General features: G+C 41.9%; 2 protein-coding genes and 1 pseudogene across 2 annotated transcripts in view; all 3 read right to left on the bottom strand.

Moving 5' to 3' along the window:
- Nucleotides 1-217: 217 nt before the first annotated feature.
- The window catches only part of LOC137996674 (uncharacterized), a 28070-nt pseudogene continuing 5296 nt past the window's right edge, over nt 218-22991 (bottom strand).
- Nucleotides 20195-21451, bottom strand: LOC137995234 (uncharacterized). The gene has a single exon (XM_068840806.1). The coding sequence runs from the start codon at nt 21449-21451 to the stop codon at nt 20195-20197; it is 1257 nt and encodes a 418-aa protein (XP_068696907.1).
- Nucleotides 21490-22991, bottom strand: part of LOC137995233 (uncharacterized) — a 1964-nt gene continuing 462 nt past the window's right edge. Inside the window, exons 1-2 of the mRNA XM_068840805.1 lie at nt 22186-22991; nt 21490-22138 (exon numbers count right to left, since the gene is read on the bottom strand). The exon at nt 22186-22991 is cut by the window's right edge and continues 462 nt beyond it. Of these exons, the coding sequence (XP_068696906.1) occupies nt 21490-22138; nt 22186-22991 (1455 nt within the window). The remainder of the gene's footprint in view (nt 22139-22185) is intronic.

Below are 22991 nucleotides of genomic sequence, written 5' to 3'. Positions count from 1 at the left end.
TTAAAAAAGAAAGAATAATTTAAGAAAAGGTAAAGTAGGGAACTTCGCCCCAAACCCTTACTTTGGGCAATCTACCACTAAAGCTTGAGAGAAATACCACGAGATCAACAGGATTTACCGAGTTGTGATGTGTGGACGACGTTGGGGACATCCATGCATGCCGCGACATTCAAACAACTGATAGGCAATGAAATCTGTAAAAACTATTATATTTATTGATAATATTAGATTGCACGACACTATGTCATTTCTCAAAGATTATTTGAAAAGATATCTGAACTATTTTTTCTCAAACATTAATGGTGCAGAATGCAGTTTTTGTTTAGACACTAGCTATGGCATTCTTAGAATGTTATTCTTACAATGTACCTCAAAAATTATCAGATTTCAATATTTGTTTGATCAGATTGTATTAAAATGTTAATCATTCTTGGACACGAGCACACTCCTTCATGTAAAAAACAACAACTCAGTTTTGCTCGCCGAATAAAACAGGAACCGATCGATCAGCGGCCTGTTTCAATTTGAGGAATCGGAGGATATCTCTTATACTTTCCAACTGGTTTGTATGGTACGTCAGGGAAACCAAAAGCCGCCGGGCCCCCAGCGTCCATTCCTTTTTTGGTGGTCCACAGTGGGTTGCAGGGCATGGCGATAACAGAAACTTTCAAACCTTTTTGCACCATTTCTGTTGTAATAGCGCTGCCGTCCTCATTTACCAATGTGATCAGATCGGGAACAGTGGCAAGATACGTTTTGCCATCATGGTCGTCACAAATGTAGGCCAAATAATTTTCATTTTTGACTGCAATATAAAGCTTTTCTTTGAACTCAGCTTCAGGCTTCGACCCATAAATTGTTATGGTTCCTTTACTAAAGCCGCCTGCGCTGTCGTTTTTAACCTCGACAATCTGAAACAGATATTGTGAAAATCAGCTCATATCCTAGCAACAGTTTTTTCATGATAGAATGGACAAATTTACAAATACGGATTGGCTTCACAAGCATTTCAAAGTTCTTGACGAGGAAAATTTGTAGAAGAAACTATTAAAAAACCTCTAGAATCACTGAACTTCAAACCTGAGGAAAACAGGTTGAAAAGGTTGTAAAGTAAGTTGAGATCATACCCAAAATAATAGTGAGAGTGATAACATAAATGGTAATAATAATGATAGTAATGATAATGATAACCACTATAATAATAATAATAATAATAATAATAATAATAATAATAATAATAATTATGATTAGTTCTTAAAGATTAAGTGAATTCCACCTGCAAGCTTATTGATATGACTGTTCCATAAAATAAAAACATCGCTCTGAAGGAAATGGAAAAGAAAAGCAAATACAAAGACCTAGAACTAGAAGTACAGAGTAAGTGGCATATGAAAACCGTAGTGATCCCTGTGGTTGTTGATGCGCTTGGTACAGTAAAGAAGGGGATGGTGGAAAAAAATAAAGAAAGTATCAGAAGCAGCTACTGTGACTGAGATTCAAAAGATCAGCATGATGGGATCTGCGCGAATCCTCAGAAAGGTGCTTAGTGTATGAACAGAATGATTGACTTGAATGACTGATGCCCTACGTGCATGGTTTGCGCCCGGCTGATGTACAAAAAGAACACCAACAGAGACTGTGATAGAAGAAATAATGATATCAACAATATATAATAACAATGATAACGATTATTTTTAGCTGAGTAATGATAAATTTTCAAACCTTTCCATGGAATAAAATTTTGCCATCTTCGTGTTCAATAATACTTTTCACTGGATCTTGGTTGTTTTCTCTTGCTTCAAGGACAGTGTTGCCCAATTTTCGAAGACGACTTAGAGAATATAAGGGACACGTCTTTTCATTCACGAATTTCCAATCTAAGGTAAGCGCAATACCAGCAAGGTTTCTGAAAAAAAAAACCATGGAAAATGTAACAAGATACTAGTGACTTTTCCAATTACTTGCGTTTGGAGAAGTGCCGGTCCGACTTTCTTGCAGTATCTTGAGATCCAAACTGTTCTTTAATTCTTTTTGTAGACGCATATAAAAAATATGAGATCTTTAGATCTAGCCTAAATCGGTAGCCTTTTCCTACACGTAGTTCTTTGTAGTGAATTGAATTGATGCCATCAACATGTTGTTATTCGAGAGAAGAACAAAGCGTTGATGCCCTTCTTGACGATGCTATGAAAGTAAAATTTCGCGTGTATGATGATATGCAATCATTAGCACAACATGAATAGGTAATATGGCATATGAAAACAAACCCTACCGCAATATAACACAAACGACCCCCCTCCCTAACCCATTCCTGATTATCGATAACACAACGAAAAGCAAAATTTACTTACCCCATACCCCCAATTGCAGTTCTATAATGTTCCTCCATATCCTCTGGGGATTTGGCAAAATACGTTTCGGTCCTCCCTTTTTCATCCCCGATCGCCGAGAAGGATATTGGGCAACCAAAAACATATGGAAGGAACATCTGCAGATCAGGATTGGCCCGTCCCATGCCGTCTGCGTCTAAAATGCAAACTTTTTCATCGCCTCCAACCGCCAAAGGCTCGGTAGTGCTAATGCCACCCATTTCACTACACAGGAGAGCTATTGGTTTCGTGTCAGATGACGGCTGTTGAATATAAAAACAACTCATATATTATTGTCTGAAGATGACACTGACACTGCGATGTTCTAGTGCACGAGAGTATAATGTTTCCATTAATGAGGAATCATAGCAACTGTTCAGTCTGGTAGACTCCACATCCTCATAAGAATACAGTTTGATGCTCCTTGCCGATAATCGTTTTAAATTTCCCTTCCGCGATTGGTATTGAGCTAAGTAAGGGAACCCATCGAGGTATCTGCGCACTCTGCAATGAACTTTCTCATCAACTGATCATGATATCAGTGAACAGTAACGAAGGAACGATCAATCAAAGGAGTCCAGTGTTTACTAAGTTAGTGCGGAATCAATAGGCCTCGTCAGAACATACGATTACCTTGTGCTTCTAAAATGACACATTGCAAGGTTTCGTCATTGAGGTGTTTCTCTCTGACCTAAAGTTCACGGATACATTTTACTGTATTCTCGGGATTGATTACTTAAAAACATATTAGAAGGTTGATTACACCTTCCGTTGCTTTTACCTCATCTCCAGGGAAACGGCCTCCTTCCATTTTCTTTAGTGCTGATGCGCTCTCCCGGCCGCTGATCAGTCTCTCGAAGACCACCATTGGGTCTCCCATCAGAGCTACCATTGCAACGGGACCAGTCAGTCTGCGTACTTTACCTAATCTGAAAAGAATATGATGATTCTTTATCAGCGTCAATTTTATTATTACTGTAAGTAAAGTGTAAACTTGTGTCGAGTTTCACGTATGCGTGGAGATAGCCCTCCTCGAACGGTGAGTAGAAGGGCCATGAAATACTTTACTTTCACAGTGTCGTCAGGTCATACCGTTTTGATAACAAAAGCCTGTCTGTCTGTCTGTCATAAATGACAAAAAGATTCAAACGAAATACATATTTATCAATAACAAAAGGAAGTCAAATAAGTAAAATCATTCTGTTAATCTTTTCACTTCCTGACATTAAGGTGATTAATATAATCCACTCACTTGCCAGGATGAATGACGCGAATCTCCTTATTCTTTTTCAAAGATGCCAGGGCCCTTAATCTTCCAATTTTGGCGTTTCCTCCTCCACCACACGCCATAATCCCTGCTCCAAGAGTGATACATTCGATATCGTATTCTTTCAAGATCCAGTCACCAGTTTTTGGGTCTATATATGGCTCACTTGGCTCGATTGTTTCATCAACGCCTATTTTGGCGAGTTGTAGTAATACAGATGCTTGTTCAAGAGGTGAAGACTCTTTCGTATTATTTCCTATTTAAAAGGAAGTAAAAGAAATTTTACTAAGGGGTATCGACAATTGGGTAGTGAAACTTCTGTCTTCTTTCGCTCTCTTTCTTTCTTTTTCGCTTTCTAACTTTCTTTCTTTCTTTCTTTCTTTCTTTCTTTCCCCCCCCCCCCCTTTTTTTTATCAATTTTTTGTTCGATAGATCCTGACTGTTGAGGCTATTCCTCAACAAATCGTTAATGTTAAGTCCGTTCCGCGGTTCCTGTTTTTTCCATGGAAATGACGTACATGTAGACCATAATACTTCAGTAATTTTGCTCTTCTAAATCGCACGTGGAGAAAACGCTCGTGAAAGAACGCTTAGTTGTGAATTGTGTTTGCTTATGCCGTCTTTCATCATATGGTGAGTTGCTGGATAGTCTCCGTTTCTAGTTCCGATTCGCTAGCTAATGTTTGTCATATTTCTTAGGTTTTTACGGCTTGTCAAAGGTAGTAATACAGATGAAAGGTCGACATCGCTGGTTGTCATAATGTCAAAGATTCACTACATTGTCATTAAACTCGTTGTGTTGTTGAAGGATGTTTGTGGTATCCTCGCCCAATTGCCGCTTCAAATGTCCGGCCCGGACATTAGTGTAAAAACCATATGTTTTATGGTCTCCTGCTGTGGAATTTGTGCTTATTTACGCTGTTTACGACTTCAACTGGAGAATCGCCGATTCATTAGAGGAAACCGCCGTCGTTCAAGATTTGTGTCATGTCGCAACGTGGAATTCTCTACGAAAGGTTAGAGTCACTGGATAGATCTCGTCGGGGACATTTGTCAACCATCACAAAGGTGTGTAAAGTGTTAAGGATTTTGGAAACGTTGTTAAGGTACGAACACAACAAATACAACTTAATACCGCATGGGAGCAGTATTGTGCATGCTGTGATAAATATGATGATTTGCTTGACACTTCCTGTGAAAAATATCAGAGTGTTTTGAGTGACCGTGATACTCAACGCATAAGAGTACAAGATTACAACGCTAAGATTGAGCGATTTGTTATTGATGCTGCCGAATTTTACAATAATCAAGTGTCTGAAGAAATAATGGAGAAAGGGAAACATTCCCAGCCGGAATCTGTGAAATCCCAAAAAAGTTACGCCTCGAGATTAAGTGTGTCTAGTTCGAAAGCCCGTGAAGCTAAAGTCCAAGCTGCGAGGGCAGCATTGATGCAACAACAAGCTGAAGAAAGAAGTAGAAGGGTAGTTGAGCTCGAAGTGAAAAGAGTTCAGATGGAAATCAAACGAACGCAATTGGAACTTGAACATAGGCTTGAACTGACCAAATTAGAGGCCGCAAGAGAGGTTGTGGCCGCAAGAGATCAGGCAGAACTAGCCAAACTAGAGGCCTTCCTGGCAGAACAAGAAATGTCTGAACTGACCAATGAAAAGGATGGTATTAAGTGGTCTCCCAAAGTTGAAGAATTTCACCCAGAGGACAAACTCGTGGAACCTCTTGAAGTTCCAGTCGCTTCTTTGCCTTCAGTGATCTCTAGTAGCTTTACTCCTGCACCTGTGTCAGTTATGAACCCACCTCTCACGTCTACACCTGCAGTAGAAAACCCCGCAGCTACTACCTCCATGCATGCTACTGGAGGAATCTGTTTTAGTGATCCACTTGTGGTTCCAAAAATGCAGCTTAAGCCAACTGTTCATGAGAGTAAATGTGCCCAAACCTGTCAAAGGTGATTGCCAAGGGGAATGCCAACCATTGACCTTTGTGACCTCAGTCACACCGTCTACGGTCACGCCATCTGCAGTCATGCCTAACATGTCTAGTGCAGCTGTCAATGAAAGCCTTACAGCTATTATGTCCTCAATGGAAAGGATAAGTGCTTCTCATGATCTCCCTCATGTGCGAGTCCAGAAGTTTGATGGATCGCCTCAACAATATCCTGCCTTTCGCCAGAGGTTCAAGCAACTGGTGGAGACAAAACCGCTTGATGATGCTGTCAAAATGACCCGTCTATTACAATTTCTAGAGGGACCTGCGCTTCTTGCAGTTCAGCGGTACGAGCCATTGCCAGGTGGTTTGGCAAAGGCTCTTAGGACGTTGGAGGACCGATTTGGTCAGCCATTTCAAGTAGTGAGAGCGTCTGTGGAATCTCTCACTAGAGGACCTGTTATACAACCTAATGACAAGGACAGCTTGCAGCAATACGCAGACATGGTTCAAGTTACTTATGATATCCTAGAGTCAATGGGATACTTGAATGAAATGAATGCAGGCAACCTTGAGAAAGTCATCATGCGACTTCCTAAGTGGATGCAAGCCAAATTTGCTGAACGTTTAAAGCCCCTAGAGGGTGAAGGTCATGCGATGCCTACCTTCAAGCATGTAGTGGACTTCCTCAGGGAGCGAGCCTTTATTTTGAACCATCCTTTCTTCAGTGCTGGAAGTCGTGAGAACGTGGTTTCTAAATTCAAGTCTAGGGGCAAGCCGCCTGTGACCCCTAAACCCGCCTTTTTTGTTAACATGACAGCCGCAAAGGGTGAGCCTTGTCCAATGTGTTGCCAGTCCCACCGCCTGTACCAGTGTGAGGCATTTAAATCCAAATCTCCGAGGGAAAGAAATGACTTTGTCAGGCAGCACAAAATATGTTTTAACTGCATCAGTTCATCTCTACACAACTCAAGAAAATGCAAGTCAACAATCAGGTGTAAAGTGGAAGGCTGTGGACAGGCACATCACACGTTGTTACATTTTCATGAACCAAAGGAAGTAGTTGATTCGGGAACTGTGAGTCAAAATAATGAAGTCAACCAGGACTCGTTGGCTGACCAAGGTACATCATGCAATACTTCAGCACATTCAGTCAATCCAGTAGTCAATTCCTCCGAGGTGCTACTTCAAGTTATTCCAGTGAAGGTGATAAGCAATTCTGGCCGTCAAATCACAACGTATGGTCTAATTGACTCAGGGTCTGACATAACCATGGTTGACCCTTCTCTTGTGTAGTTGCTAAATATTGAAGGAACACTAAGTAAGCTTTCTCTCACGACAGTGAACAGTGCTGATGTTGAAGAAAGGGGTATGAAGGTTAACTTCAAAATTGCATCATTGGATAGCCAGAACGACCATGTGATTGCTGTCAACCCTGCATGGGCTGTAAAGGATCTTACTATTCCCCTGAAACATACAAGGTTGTCAAAATCTTTAGAGCAATGGCCACATTTACGGGAAGTGCGTTTCCCAGAGGTGGAAAGGAGGAAGATTTCCATCCTACTAGGAACTAACATTCAAGAAGTCTTCGTACCTCTTGATGTAAGAAAGGGAAACCGAAATGAACCGCTTGCCATCAAGTCTTGTCTTGGTTGGAGCATACTCGGTGGCTTCTCAAATCTACAGTCCCACAGCCAGGGACAGGTTAACCTCATCAGTAGTGAAGATGTTTCCCTGAACGACCAGCTCGAGGAATTCTGGAAGATTGAATCCTATGGCACTGCGAGGTCTGAAACCAAACCATTATCGGTAGAAGATCGAAGAGCCCTAAAACTTATTGACAACTCGATTAGCCTGCTGGATGGCCATTACCAGATGAGCCTTCTGTGGAGGGATGACAATCCTGTACTGCCTTACAACAGACCTCTAGCTGAAGCAAGATTACAGTACCTGAAAAGGCGCTTCCGTCGTGATCCAGAGCTGGAAGTTAAGTACAGAGATGTGATTCAAGACTGTGTGGATAAGGGGTATGCTAGAAAGCTGAACAAACAGGAAGTTGCCGCAGTCAGTAACATCACTTGGTACATTCCCCATCATCCGGTAACAAATCCCAACAAGCCAGGTAAAGTGAGGGTAGTGTTTGATGCGGCTGCAAGATTCAATGGCACATCTTTAAATGAACAGCTTTTGCAAGGACCTTGTCTTACCAATGACCTCACTGGTGTCTTAATTCGTTTCCGTGAAGAAGAAGTCGCCTTTTCCGCAGACATCGAGGGCATGTTCTACCAGACCAATGTGACGCCAAGTGACACTGATGCGCTGAGATTCTTGTGGTGGCCTGGTAGTATTGATGACACACCAGAAGACTATAAGATGCTGGTCCACATCTTTGGTGCAAAGTCCTCGCCCTGTTGCGCCAACAAAGCTTTAAGTATGACAGCACAAGACAACGAACGAAAATACTCGCCTGAAGTCATCAGAACAGTTCGTAGAAACTTCTATGTTGATGATGTGTTAAAGTCCGTTCCAAGTACAGAACAGGCTGTTCAACTGACATCGGACCTAACCAAGTTGCTGAAGGAAGGAGGCTTCCGTCTCACGAAGTTTGCGAGCAATAGCCGGGAAGTATTGCAATCTATCTCACCAGAGTTGAGAGCAAATCCATCGCTAGACTTGGATCTAGATCAGTTACCATTTGAGCGAGCATTGGGTGTGTACTGGGATGCGCAGTCTGACACCTTCAAGTTTAAAGCTTCACAATCAGGAAAACCGCCTACTAAGCGAGGGGTGCTCTCCATAGTTAGTTCGCTGTTTGATCCGCTAGGATTCCTTTCGCCCTTTGTGTTCTCCGCTAAGATTCTGCTGCAGGAACTCTGGAGAGATAAACTCCCTTGGGATCGACAAATTCCGGAACCGTACCTCTCACAATGGCAACGTTGGCTAGAGGAGCTACCACGTGTCATCACCATTGGCATCCCAAGGTGTTACAAGGTTCAGTCACTTCGCAACTCATCAACTGTTCAGCTTCACAACTTCGCAGACGCGTCCAGACGCGGTTACGCAGCAGTTTCATATTTGCGTTTCGCCGATGAGAAAGGAGTGATTCATTGTTTCTTTGTTATGGGAAAGACTCGCAATGCGCCAATTAGGGAGTGGACTATCCCTCGCCTTGAACTTCAAGCCGCAGTATTAGCAGCTCGTCAGAGCAAGATAATATTAAGGGAACTTGATCTACCAGTGGGTCAAACCTTCTTTTGGTCCGACTCAATGACATCTTTGCAGTATATCAAAAACGTGACAAGGCGTTTTCAAACCTTCGTCGCTAACCGTGTTGCCGAAATTCATGAAACAAGTTCCCCAGGACAGTGGCATCATATTCCCGGTGTTATAAACCCCGCTGATGATGGGTCACGAGGTGTTAGTGCTCAGTATTTTCACGCTGGATGTCGCTGGTGGTTGGGTCCCAAGTTCCTTTGGGAACCTGAGCATACATGGCCCAATGTACCAGTAGAGGATCTCCAAGATGACGATGTGGAAGTACGGAAGTCATCGACTGTTATGCTTACCTCATATGCACCACAGTTTGACCTCTCGCTGCAACGCTATTCTTCGTGGTCCCGCCTACTGAGAGTTATGTCATGGGTCCTACGTTTTGTGAAGAGAGTTCGAAAGGAAACTCGTCAGTATCTCACGTCAAGTACACTCAAGTTGGAGGAATTGCAGCAAGCAGGTCGAGAAATCGTGCGGTTAGTTCAGCGCCAGCATTTCCTCGAGGAGTGCTTGTGTTTAAAGGAAGGCAGGCAAGTGAAACGTCACAGCAAGTTAGCCAATCTCAGTCTTAATTGATGATGTGATACGTGTTGGCGGTAGAATTCACCGGGCCCCAATTGCCTTTGAGGCCGCACACCCAATGATCCTTCCAAGGTCCCATCACGTTTCCGCGTTAATAGTTCGCTACTACCATCGTGTCCTGGGCCATGCAGGTCGTGAACATGTGCTATCCGTAATCCGTCAGCGCTTCTGGATCTTAAAGGGAAGAGTTCTCGTGCGTCAGATCCTAAGTAGTTGTTTGAGCTGCCGCAAACGTAACGCGCCTCCTCTCCAACAGGTTATGGCTGATCTTCCCAAAGAAAGGCTAATACCCTACCAGCCTCCGTTCACGTACACGGGTCTGGATTTTTTCGGACCGTTTTACGTTAAACGAAGCCGCAGTACAGTCAAAGTGTATGGCTGCATATTCGTATGCTTCAACAGCCGAGCAGTACACATTGAAGATGTCAGTTCGCTGGAAACAGACACGTTCATCCAAGCCTTGGTTCGATTCATCTCAGTTCGTGGTTGCCCAAAGGAGATATGGTCGGACAATGGCACAAATTTTACCGGTGCCGAGAAGGAACTTCGCCTGTCGGTTCAGGATTTGAACGAAGAACGCATTAAGAGTGAGTTACATTCTCGTGAAGTAGAATGGTACAGTTGCCCGCTGCCAAAGTGGCGTTTTCAACCTCCTGCTGCAAGCCATATGTCAGGAGTTTGGGAAAGGCTCATTAGAAGTGTCAGGAAAGCTATGAGGGCTGTTCTCGGTAGTCAGGGTGCGCTAGTTGGCTTGGAGACGCTGCGTACAGTGTTTGCAGAAGTTACATCAATCTTGAACAGTCGTCCTATTTGTCCTTCCAGTGACGATCCCAATGATTTAGAGCCGCTCACCCCAAACCATCTTCTTCTACAACGCCGAAACCTCTTCGTGCCTCCCGGAGTCTTCGCTAAAGAAGATCTGTACTCGCGCAAACAATGGAGACACGCCCAATTCATTGCTGATTGCTTCTGGTCTCGATGGATTCGAGAATATGTTCCAACATTGCAGCAGCGCCACAAGTGGCTACTGAGCAAACGGAACTTAGCAGTGAATGACCTGGTTCTTGTCGTGGACAACACCGTGCCGAGGTCCCGCTGGTTGTTAGGCCGTGTGACAAGGGTGTTTCCGGGTGAAGACCTGTGTGTGCGTACAGCAGAAGTGAAGACGAAGAGCTCGAGACTTGTTCGGCCTGTGACAAAGTTGTGCCTTCTCGAAGAAGCAACATGATTAACAGAGGGAAGATGTGAACGCTGTGAAATTGACATACCTGAACGCTGAACACTTAGGCTAAGTTTAAATTTCTTAGTTGTCGGGTTTGCTCAGCCCTACCCCCCGGGATGTTGAGGCTATTCCTCAACAAATCGTTAATGTTAAGTCCGTTCCGCGGTTCCGGTTCTTTCCATGGAAATGACGTACATGTAGACCATAATACTTCAGTAATTTTGCTCTTCTAAATCGCACGTGGAGAAAACGCTCGTGAAAGAACGCTTAGTTGTGAATTGTGTTTGCTTATGCCGTCTTTCATCATATGGTGAGTTGCTGGATAGTCTCCGTTTCTAGTTCCGATTCGCTAGCTAATGTTTGTCATATTTCTTAGGTTTTTACGGCTTGTCAAAGGTAGTAATACAGATGAAAGGTCGACATCGCTGGTTGTCATAATGTCAAAGATTCACTACATTGTCATTAAACTCGTTGTGTTGTTGAAGGATGTTTGTGGTATCCTCGCCTAATTGCCGCTTCAAATGTCCGGCCCGGACACTGACCTCTACTTGTTCCGTTTAACAAATAGTCTTGCCTACTTAAATTGATTCGTAAGTGGCCTGCATCGCCTACCTGCATGTCACTAAACATTTCTTTACTAGATGCTCAGATAATTTCATTAAGATTTTCGCTCCAAATTGGACGAGGGTCTTTATGGAGTTAACCATCAACCGTAAACGACGTTAAATAGAATCGTCTAGCCGTCAACTTGAAATCGAACCATTAACTGTCAAAGTTACCCCTTGCCGTTGAGACCCTTTTAAAAGGCATTGAAAATGGCGGACTCGCTGCGCAATGCCTTGTGGTAGACTACGAATCTCTAATCAAGTGGTACATGCTTAAGACAATTATAAATTTCTTAGGAAGCTTTGGCCTCGACAGCTCTCGCGAGTGTAGCTTACTCAGCTTTCCAGTAAATATTTGAGGATTTTCTGTTTCATGGCAATCATTTGGTTCTACTTGCCTTGTACACCAACAGCAGCACCAACTGCATTTGCAACCTGCAATATGCCAAAGGATCTTAGAGGACATAACACTAGCAACAATAGGATCGTGCAAAGATTTCTGGAGCTCATTGCCGTTAAAAGTCCTAGCTAAAAATGCTTCAGTTAATAAAAGAGACTCTTGGCTCTGGTAGCCAATGGGAAAGCCTATACTTATTCACAAACGGTGAGATGGGAAACCATCTTTGGTCCAAACTCTTCATCAAAATTACTGCCACCAAAATTAAGTTAAAATCACCTGGAAATGTTGAGTACAAATCACTTTTGAGGCTCCTTTGAGTTTTACTGGATTATCTGGGTGCCCTAGAATGCCGCCTCCACCAACAACGATGACCGGTTGGTCTTCATCACTTGACTGTTCGAGAGATACAATAGAAAATCATCAGTCCTTTCGTGTGCCAATTTTCTATATAAAAAGTGAGAAAAGTCTGTTTGTTTTTTTATTTTTTAAGAAGGTTTTGTTAATATCTGGAAAAGTCCTGGGGTATACAGCTTCTTTATAGCCAACGACTAATTTAGTTTTGGAATAGTTGAAATTCTTCACATCTCTGCAAATGGCTAACATAAATAGCCTTGATAACAACTTAACCTACACTTAACCCTTACTGTCAATTAAAATGCTACTTCGGCAAACTCTGGCATATAAAAATGAATGCGATAAGCCTCCACACAAGAACAGCGGGCAAAACAAGGTTATGACACTTTTTCCAGTAAAAATAAGCACTTCAAGACAGGTCCCTATGAAACTATTCATTTTGTTTCCCCGAGATTCTTGAATTCGAAGGAAACATTGACACAGGGAGTGTCAATAGGTGAAGCAACTGGAGGATGCAATGTACGAACACAACGAAAACTCATATATTGTTTGTGAGCGTTTAGGAGAGCAAAGTTCTACATTGCATGTGAGCACATGCACATTGCTCTAATGTCACGCCACCCTAAGTCACGCTCTATTCACGTGAAACGGCGATCGTCGGTCAACATTTGTACCTAGCATCCCCTTTGATGTCCTAAATTTTGCAATGTTGCCCGCAAGAAAACGTGAAAACCTTATCTTTGAGTCGAAGAGTGCTCTACAATCGTGGAGCTTTATAATTACTTGCGTAGGAAAGGAAAAATTAAAACATTAAAACACTACAGAACTGTTTCGAAAGGGACTGATGGTCCTCTCTCGTCAGGTGCATAAAACACTGCCTGGCTAACGTTAGCCAGGCAGTGTTTCCTACGCAAGTAATTATTTGTATATATATATGTAGAATGAAGAAATGAAACCCATCCTGTAAATCAACTGATTAATTGTGTCGAATGAAAAACATGAAGAACTGCCCTGAGCGGGATTTGAACCCACTTCCCCCTGAACACCGGTAGGGTGTGATGACCACTACACCATCAGGACAACCACGCTGGCATCGCAGCTATCGAGATAGTGAATTGGCCTAACGTGAGTATCCCGGGACTGAACTCGACGTTAAAATTGCCTGATGAGTGTGGTACTTGTACCATACGAAACAGTTCTGTAGCATTAAACGATGGTTACTCGTGAAACCTAAACTTGTATAAAGTCATAGTTATTGCTCCTTAATCGATTGAGTTGAGCGCTCTACGAAATACGTTCTACTCGAAAAAAGGAATTATATATATATATATATATACATGAAAAATGGACTAGTCAATAAGACATAACTTTTTCTGTGACTCTGAGTTTCACGCTTACGCGATCATCAGACAGACTTTAATGTAACCTTAACAGAAGAAATGAATTGATTTCCAAATGCCGCCACGAGAACAAATACTTTCTAATGAACATCGATCTTAGATTATAATAGATTTACCGATTGATATGATACAAACAAAGCCTGTATATATTGAAACTATTTAAACTAAGTAAGGTATACTCTTCATTAAAGTCTGTCTGATGATCGCGTAAGCGTGAATCTCAGAGTCACAGAAAAAGTTATGCCTTATTGACTAGTCCATTTTTCAGATATACCACGCTCTGCGATTGCATTGAGCACTATACCGCTAGGATAGACTATAACCAAGACATAGATAGAGATAGCCTCTTTGGAGCTCATAATGAAAAGAAATTTTGCCAAATAATACTCGTTTCGAAAAACAATGAGTATGTAGTTCTTTCAAGCGAAAACACTAGTTTTGGAGTTGACAATACTTTATTCCCAAACGCGATGCGAATTATGGCTGAAAACAAAACTGAGCTTTCTGACTTCAACTGAGGCTTTTCGACGTTGGGGACCCTTCATTAGAACGATAAATATTACATTGACATGTTCCAAAAGTGTTGTTCAATGTTTTGAAATCGTAAAATCTTACAAGAAACTAGAGTTGCCTACGCTTCGCTCGTGCTCTCCAAACTTCCTGCGTGCATCTACAACTCGATATACGCATGCTAAGCACGGACTAGTTCTTTAATGAGGATCGAGGAAGCAACCCGCTCTATTGAGTTTCCCATTGTTTTATTTGTTTACTTATTTTTTCCAAACCTTAGCTTGATCAAGTGCTGCTTGAATTTTTTTCTTGATATCTTCCAGTGCTTCATCCTTAACATTTTGAGGGAGATCTTTCACTTTTTCCATATCACCAAGGTCACTGAAACCAGACGCGACAGCAATGTCGGTCGCTGTCAGGGCATTTCCACCAAACACGAGTGCTTCGTTCGTCAACATTTGGCCAACGGTTATTCCCTCCTATTGGAGATAGAAAATCAAAATGTAGTGTGAATGTCTCGCGGGACAATTAAGTTCCCTGACGAGCTTTTTCAATTAATTAACTTAACGATTTGAGTAGCACATCTGTGAAAAGGCCAAAAAAGTCGAAAAAGAATTTTGATATGTGATTCGCTTTCATGTTTATTGATATTAGCAACGGTTTAATCTAAACCGACGCAATGAGGTTTCCGTTCCAAAAAGTTTTCAAGTTTTCATTAAGTTATTTACATTTTCAAGCCTTGCAACATATTATTATTCCCTCCCTCCGAAGAATATCGAGCAACCGCAAGCAAAATGCATGCAACTTTTTTAGAAAGTCCTCTAAGGTGTTGCTGTCAGTAGACCTTCGAGGGTTTAATATCTCTGTGGCACATGGATTTCCCCGTCCGCAGGCAGGTTGAAGTCTTTGCGCAAAGCGAGTCAGCGAGCGGGCTGCAAGGAATCTGACACTAATAATGAGGGTCCTCCATTATAAGTGCAAGACCATTTGCACTTGGATCGTATTATGTCATTAGTGCCACCTTAATGTTCCGTTCCATTTTCCCCCTGTTCCAATGAGTAAAAAAGTTGCGATCTGATCCTCTAGGCAGGCGAATGGTGCAGAAGTGAAAAACTAAATGAAACACTAGTGAAATTTTGGTTGAGCCTTACCCCAAAAGCATAAGATGTTTATATTAATTTCTTTCGCTATAGTGACATAATAAATCGCGCCTTTCGCCGCGGCAAATTAGTCAAATTAGTCTAGACACAAGTTTTTAGTGGTAGAACTTGACTGAATTTGATTCAGATTTCTTGGTGTGCCCGAAGATGATCTTGACGGGCTAAGTACTTCATGAAAGAAAACATAATTATGAAGAAATAGGTATGATCTCAACATTGTTCTAGGATTTCTTCACGATTTAGTCTTTTATGTTTACAAATCATGGTTGCGTTGCTTGCCGCCGCCGTTTTCCAAAACCAGGGACCATTTTGTTAGAATGGCCCTTTCAAATTAATTTGCAAGGAATTTGTACAGGTTCGTTCAATTCATGCTTTAAAATGTCGATTGTTTATACCGAGTATTTCTTTCACGTTACTCTACTTTAGGACTGCAAAAAATATGAAATACGATGGTTTGGTTTGATGTTTCGTGCATTGGTGTTTACACAATAAATAGAACATTCCATCGTCGCTTGAAGATAAGAAATCTTTACTCTCGTTTTGTAAAATATTACATTCGTTCGCCACACTCGCTCATCAAATAATTCAAGTTTTCAACGATCAAAAATAAGTTTCGTGGCCCCAGTCCACACCACGGGGAGAGAGAAAATACGATACTTTTTTTTACCAAGAAAACAACAACCTCTCCGTTGGACAACGGTCGTGAAGCTTCATTAATTGAAAATAGAAATAGAATTAGTTTAATACATGATTGCGATTTTAAATGAAAGAGTCCTCGTAAAACATTTACCTTTATTGACCCTACATGCATGGTTGTTCCTCTAATGTCAATGACAATGCCATTTTGCACCCCTGATAGGAAAGCTGCACCTCGCATGCTATTTGTTAGGCCTGATGCAAACGTCAGCACTGGGAAGCGTCGCGCAAGCTCGAAACTGAAAGACACAAGGAAACAACATTTTTATTACGATACCACCTGGTGCAGGTACATAAACTGAGTTTTCTCTCACAAGAAAGACGGCAGCTGACTAAACCTTTCCAAAAACATACTTGCGATGACACGGAATAGCTCTATTCCCTCTCTAGGCCTTAGCTTTTGGCATTCAATCAACCTCTTACCTAGGGTTACTCGCGCTCTTCTTTACTTGTGCCAGCGTATAAGCCTAACTGTCCATTATGCTACTCAGCCTGAAGCAAAAATAGGTCTATCTTTTGGGATTTCTTCCAGGAATCTTTTTCGAATTCAGATCAAACTAATAATAGAAAGCCCCTTTGCAGCACCGTTGGGCTTTAGACTCAACCTGGCACCCTGCAGCAGGCTAATTCCTGGTTTTTGTTTAACTGCCAGGCATACGCATACAAAGTAAGACCCCTCTAAATCCATGGCTGACGCCCTCAAGCGAAGACCACGCTGGGAAAGGCTTGGTAAATCCATGTAGATTCATGTGAAATTTGAACGGTTCTTCTGCATTTAGACTCCTTTGCATACAAAGCAATATCATGAAATGTTGGTGTTAACTAAAGTACTATGTTTACCGGAGAAACTTTTTTATTTGCGAAACTCGCATTGAGTGAATGAAAAAACATGTCAATTGCTTCTCCGGACTACAATGTACATAGACTATTTTTTGTAAAATACATAAATAAAATATGGGAAGAAATATCACACCTTATCAAGTAGCCATCATTCCTCGTGAAATAAAAAGGACACCTCAAGCCAAGTTTCATCAAGGCTGTAGACAATGTTTCCTCTGTCTGTTCATAGAGTGGTCTCAGACTCGCATTCATAACAGATAGAAACTCGCGTTTTAGGAAGTCTGTTTTGTCATACACCTCATGAGAAAGTGTTACATTCATGTCTGGGTGCGCAGACGAGATAATTCTACCCACTTCGTTTTCTTGTTCCTTGTACTTTGGAGAGAAGACTCCAACAATGGCTATATGCCTTATTCCTACATAGGTTGAAAAATCGTATTTTATTTGACGTGTACAACTGAGTACCCATCAATGGGATTGGCAAGGTATGCATAAGAAAGGAATTGGAGAAACAGAACGAGTAAACCAATAGTCTGTGACTGGTCAGATGCAATAATCAGACCGATCATAATTCAAAGTTTTACAAGACTCTTTGTGTTTGCAGTATAACATTATTACAATTTCTTGCATGAGATGAGTTCAAAATTAAGTTTCAGGTTCGATTCACATTTATAACCGCTAAGTGATGGTGTATCAGCGGCCCCAGATAGTGTTATAAATTCTGAATACTGCATTTGACGTACCTTCGTCGTACACTTTCTTCGTTGTCTCCTTTACTTCTTTTCATCGACTTTGTTTATAACAGCACCGTTAAACTCATATCCTCCTTTAAGGTAAAAGACCTCATGTAAGCCAGGTACGTTCGGCGGAATAGCTATAGTTGCAGGGTAACACAGCCTGTACAAAGCCACCCCTGAGAGATCTTTTCCCTGCCTGACAGCATTCACAAACTGGGTGGTGCTGATGCTGACTCTCTCAACATGCGCACCAGGACTGCGCGCAAGTTCTTCTGGAAGCTGCTTCAGTACTGATTGGACGGTCTCAATGATACCAGATGTGACATCTTCCGTGGATGGAGCTTTAGATGAGCAAAGCACATCCTTTTCTTTTAGGATAACAGCATTAGTGTTTGTTTCTCCAACATCCACCCCAATGGAAAGCGACATGGCGCACAACTATCTAGCTTGACCTAACCTGCACAGTGGGCGTAATCTTGGCGAGCAAGTGCTTAGTATTTTCTTGGTGAAAATTATAGCAGCCAGCTTTGATTTTTACAGCAACAGAGGGCTGGGAAGAGAAAGAGATTTGTACCAAGGGGGTGAGAGACGGTTAGAAGGAAGAAGTGGGGAGGGACTGGGGCAATAGAAAGGACGCCTTCCCGAGGTCATTAATCTTTTGGGAAAATCTTGTCGACAACGAACTGAGTTTAAATATTGTTGCAGTTTAGCTCTACCTGTCAATTACAAGCCAAACTGCTTAATTTCGCCTTTACGGAAAAAAGGATGGCGATGCCTATCAAAGGTGAAATTGTTAGTTTCGATTCCACTCTTAAGCTCTTGTGCGTTGATCAGAACACTGTATGTCACGCGCATTACGAGAAATTTCACCTGTGCTCTCAGTTAAAAATCTGCTGAAAGTGTTATCAACTGGCTCTGGCGAAAGCATCATATTTCAGATGCTGGTTCGCATGAAGCAAATTATGGCGGGTAAACTCTCGATTGCAGTTGACGTTTGTTCGCTTCAAAGTATCGTTTACGATGAAATGGAAGAAACATCATCAATAGCATTAACAGCAGTGAGTTTCACGGATTGTCGTTTTTAAGATGTAGGGTGCAGCAAATATCAGCTCATATTTGCACCCCCAGAGCAGGTTTTGTCGTTGTCATTTCTTATCTCAAAAAAAAAAAAAAAACCCTCACCACTCCACACATCGGCTCCACGTCTGTCTGTTTTGTAGGATGACAAACTCTTCTTTTAATTAAACTCATTTTGATTGTTTACCCACTCCTTTTCGGAAATGCAGTAAAACTCAACTTATCAGATGGTGTTTCATTTTTTAACAGCCTACTCGGTCAGGCGTCTTCTTGTCTTTCTCTTTGAACGTCAGGTTGAGGTAATTGATTTCCTATATCTCTGGCCACAAATCCAATTGTACAAAGTACCTCGTTTCAAAGAAAAGACATTGCTCAATAAGAATATGGCACCAAACCTTTTCTGTAAGATGGTGTAGTGTATAGGATGCCAATGAGCATGTAAATATGCGTGATTTAATGTGATGCGTGATGGTGTGATGTAATACCCTCGGGACTTGCATATATACACAACGTGCGTTTTTAGTTCTCTTCGGTACGTGAATAAAACCGACTTCATTTTAACCGCTGTGTACTACAGATGGGTTGTGCATTTCGCTTTTTTCGGGAACTCTGTTTCTAGACTACAAAAACATTATGTGAGTTAACTCAGACTTAAGGTGTACGGAAATGAAATTATCCTAGCTAATATTTCAACTCCACATCGTAGAAAAAATCTTTACTAACATTCCGCGGAAACAGCCGTATTCTTTTCAAAAAATGTAGTTTAAAGAAGTTCTTTAAGTCAAGTTAAACTGAAAAGGGAAAGTGGTGCAAAATCTCTATACAATTCTTCGAGGACTAAACAACCGCAAAAGTACAAGCACTGCTCGTATCGCGTGCTGCAAGAACAAATCTCGGTTTGGCCTCAGGAATCATTTATCTCTGATTAAAGAAAACTGACGAAATGATTAAACTAGCATCATAAGAACTTTTAAGAAAAGGAATAGGTTATCAGTTGGCAAGGATATGATTCAAAGTAGATGTCGTCTCAAGATATTTCCCGAGAGCCTAAGCGGCCTCTGTTACAGTAAAAACGATATTCTATTCAGAGGTTTATCAAATCAATGGTTATGCAAAAGATCTGGCTTCAGTGAGCGTGACTCGTGACCCCGGGGGGGGTACTCGATGTATCCCTGGTTGGGGAGGTGCGGCGCGGCCCCTCATACCCTGACCCTGCTTAAGACAAATATCGCTGATTTTCCTACGCATTTTATGACAGAATTCCGATTTTTGATACCCTGTTTAAGACATTTAACCCAGTTAAGACAAAAATTGATAAATCGATACCCTGATTAAGACAAAAAATGATAAATTCGATACCCTGTTCAAGACAAAAATCCCGAAAAACATACCCTGGCTGGCCGCACGTCCCCATTAAGCCCTTATAAGGGAGTACCCCCTGTTTTAATGATCCAAACTCTTTAATGATAGATGACTTCCTTTTAGAATACAATTCCTGGTAGAGACGATTTCCTAAGATTTCCGAGATATAATTCCGCCAATACACAAAATATATTACCGCCAAAAACTCGATAAGATCTAATTCCTGTCACATGTCAATCAAACTAAACCTCGTGTAACACTAGTTTCCAGTTTTCAACACACTCCCCCCTGATTGACGTCGAAGTCAATCAAGAAAGTTTAAACAAATAAGACTGATTTAACGCAAAACCTAATTTAGCTCTTTAGCCTCAGTGTCAAACGCTCAAGATACGGTCAGACAGTTCATGGAGCTGTGATCACTGTAGGGATGTCTTCATCTCTAACTATCTGAATGTTCATTCCACTGTCAAACTGTCCTGTTCTCGCATTAGTTACGTGTTCGTCACACACGTTGATTTCAAGAGGATAGAGCTTTGGAATTGGACGTTTTAAACGAGTCTTGCGGAGAGAATTATCTACTGTTACCACTTCTGCTGCGCGCACAACGTTGTCTGTTAGCTCATCGTAGACATAGGTCAATAGCCTAGAATTCAAAACGCCTTCAGTTTCGATCAGCACTGACTCTAACTCTTCATAACTCAACTTCGCATTTCCGAGCACTTTCTTGAGACACCTTTTCACAAGTTTCACACAGATTTCGAAGAATCCGCCCCACCAGCTGGCTGTGGGTACATTGAATTTCCAGTCAATGTTCCGATCAAGAGCAAACTTCTTAACCTTTGCATCTCGGAAAGTTTTCCCGTTGTCTGAAATGAACAGGGTCGGTAGTCCTCTTCTACCGAAGAATCGCTTCAGCACTCTTAAGAACGAATTGGCGGAGAGGTCTGGCGTAAGTTCAAGGTGCAAAGCTATTGTACTAGCACATGTAAACAGAGCAATGTAACACTTGTGCATTTCTCCCTTGGATAAGTATATATTCTTCACGTACAAGGGTCCGGCAAAGTCCACACCTACTTTAGAGAAAGCCATTTCCTCTGAAACTCGGAATGCAGGTAGTGGTGGAGTAGGTGGAGAGCTGTAGGCTCTTCCTTGTAATTTCTTGCACGTAACACACTTGGAAAGTACATCCTTAACAGCTTGCCTTCCTTTGATTATCCAGAATTGTGATCGGATTTCAGTAAGAGTTTCTCCAACTCCATTGTGATTCACGTTTTCGTGGGACTGCATAATCACGAGCTTAGTGAAATGCTGCTTTCTAGATAACAGAATGGGATGTTTTGTTGAGTATGGAAGTGAAGACTTCTGGATTCGTCCCTTGCATCGCAGAAGTCCGTTGGCATCCTTAAAGACTCCTAACTGTTCCCAAGTGGAACTTGATTTCTCCTTTTCTTCAAGTTTGGCTTGAACGTCTTTGTACCAAAGATTCGTAGCAATATTCTGATCCTCCATACTGATGTCAGTTATTTCTATCTTCCTCTTGAGCTTCTGGATGAATTTCAGCACAAGAGCGGTTACTCTGACAAGTTTACTGAGACTACTAAATCTTTCTGGACAGATGACTTCTGAAATGTTCTGAAAGCACTGCACGGATACTGTCATAACATTTGAAATTTCAGGTTTCCTTCTCAATTCCTTTGTTACTTCTTCTGGAATGTACTCTCACCGATTGGATTATCAGGTAGGTTTGGCCACTGAACTTCTCCTTCTTTCAGAAATGGAGCTCCCTTCCACCATAGATCACTGTGAGCGAGAACAGAACTCTTTGACCCTCGCGACGCTATGTCAGCAGGATTAGACTCAGACGGGCAATATCTCCAGTGATCCTTACTCCACAGACTTCGAATCTTCTGAACTCGATTCTGAACAAACAGCTTGAATTGTTTAAACTCTCTATTGATCCACCACCACACGATCTGAGAGTCAGTCCAATTGAAAACAGCGTCTATCTTCATAGTGCAGGTCAATGCCTCGTGCACGGCTGTCATCAAATTCGCAAGTGTCAAGGCGGCCATTAACTCCAGTCGAGGGATTGATTCACCGATCAAGGGAGCAACTCTTGTTTTGGACGCTAGAAGGCAAACAGAACTGGTTCCAGAGGTTGTCAACCTGATGTAGACATTTGCTCCATACGCAGACTTGCTAGCATCTGCGAACCCATGTAGTTGAATAGACGTGACGTCTTCGACTTGAACATCACCCAGGATGCAACGAGGTACTACAATGCTTGAGACTTCCACATGTCTTGTAGTAACTCCTTCCAGCGCGACGCGAGACCTTCCGGCAAAGCTTCATCCCAACCAAGTTTTAAATGACAAATTTCTTGGAACATGCACTTTAAGGGAAAGGTAACTGGTGACAGCAAGCCTAATGGATCATAGAATCGAGCAGTACTGCTCAATGATGTCCGTTCAGTGAAAGTTCCCTCTAAGGCTTGTCTAGAAAAGGTAGCTAGATCAAACTCGAAATTATCTTCCATCCGATCCCATTGAACTCCCATTACTTTGACAACGGTTTCTTCGCCGGTTTCTTCGCTCACATTGTTGTTTGAATTTGACACTGTCCAATCTTCTTCCTCAATGTTCGGCTCGGTCAATGTAGGAGTAGCCTTACAAGACAGCTCCGGTTCCCAAGACAAAGATTCTTCTGCTCTTTTGATCATTTCAGTTAACTCTTCACTGTTCCATGCCCACTTTCTCATATTAAAACCTCCTTCTCTGAACCGCAACTTCAACTTGTGGTAAAGTTCAAAACACTTCGTTACCGAGTTCTCTCCAGATGCAAAGTCATCAACATACAAAGCTCTCACAACAGCAGCCACAAATTCAGGATCAATGTTCTCATACCTTGTTAAGTGGTTCCTCAATGTTACATTCAAAATAAATGGAGAGCAAACTAGACCAAAAACAAGACGAGTGAATCTCAGTGTGATCACTTCTGGGTTCGGGGAGTTGATGTCATCTACCCATAGGAACCTTAACAAGTTTCTCTCTGCTGGATTGACTTCAATGTTCAAGAATGCTTTTTCTAAATCACCAATCAAAACCACTTTATGGAGGCGAAATCTCAGCAAGACATAAAAGATCAATGGAGTTAAGGCTGGACCTGGTAGGAGACAGTCATTCAAACTTGGTTCATTGCG

This window comes from Montipora foliosa, chromosome 3, assembly GCF_036669935.1.
Source record: "Montipora foliosa isolate CH-2021 chromosome 3, ASM3666993v2, whole genome shotgun sequence".
Lineage (NCBI taxonomy): Eukaryota > Metazoa > Cnidaria > Anthozoa > Scleractinia > Acroporidae > Montipora > Montipora foliosa.
Note: the sequence above shows the minus strand (reverse complement) of the source record. Positions and strands in the feature narration are given on the sequence as shown.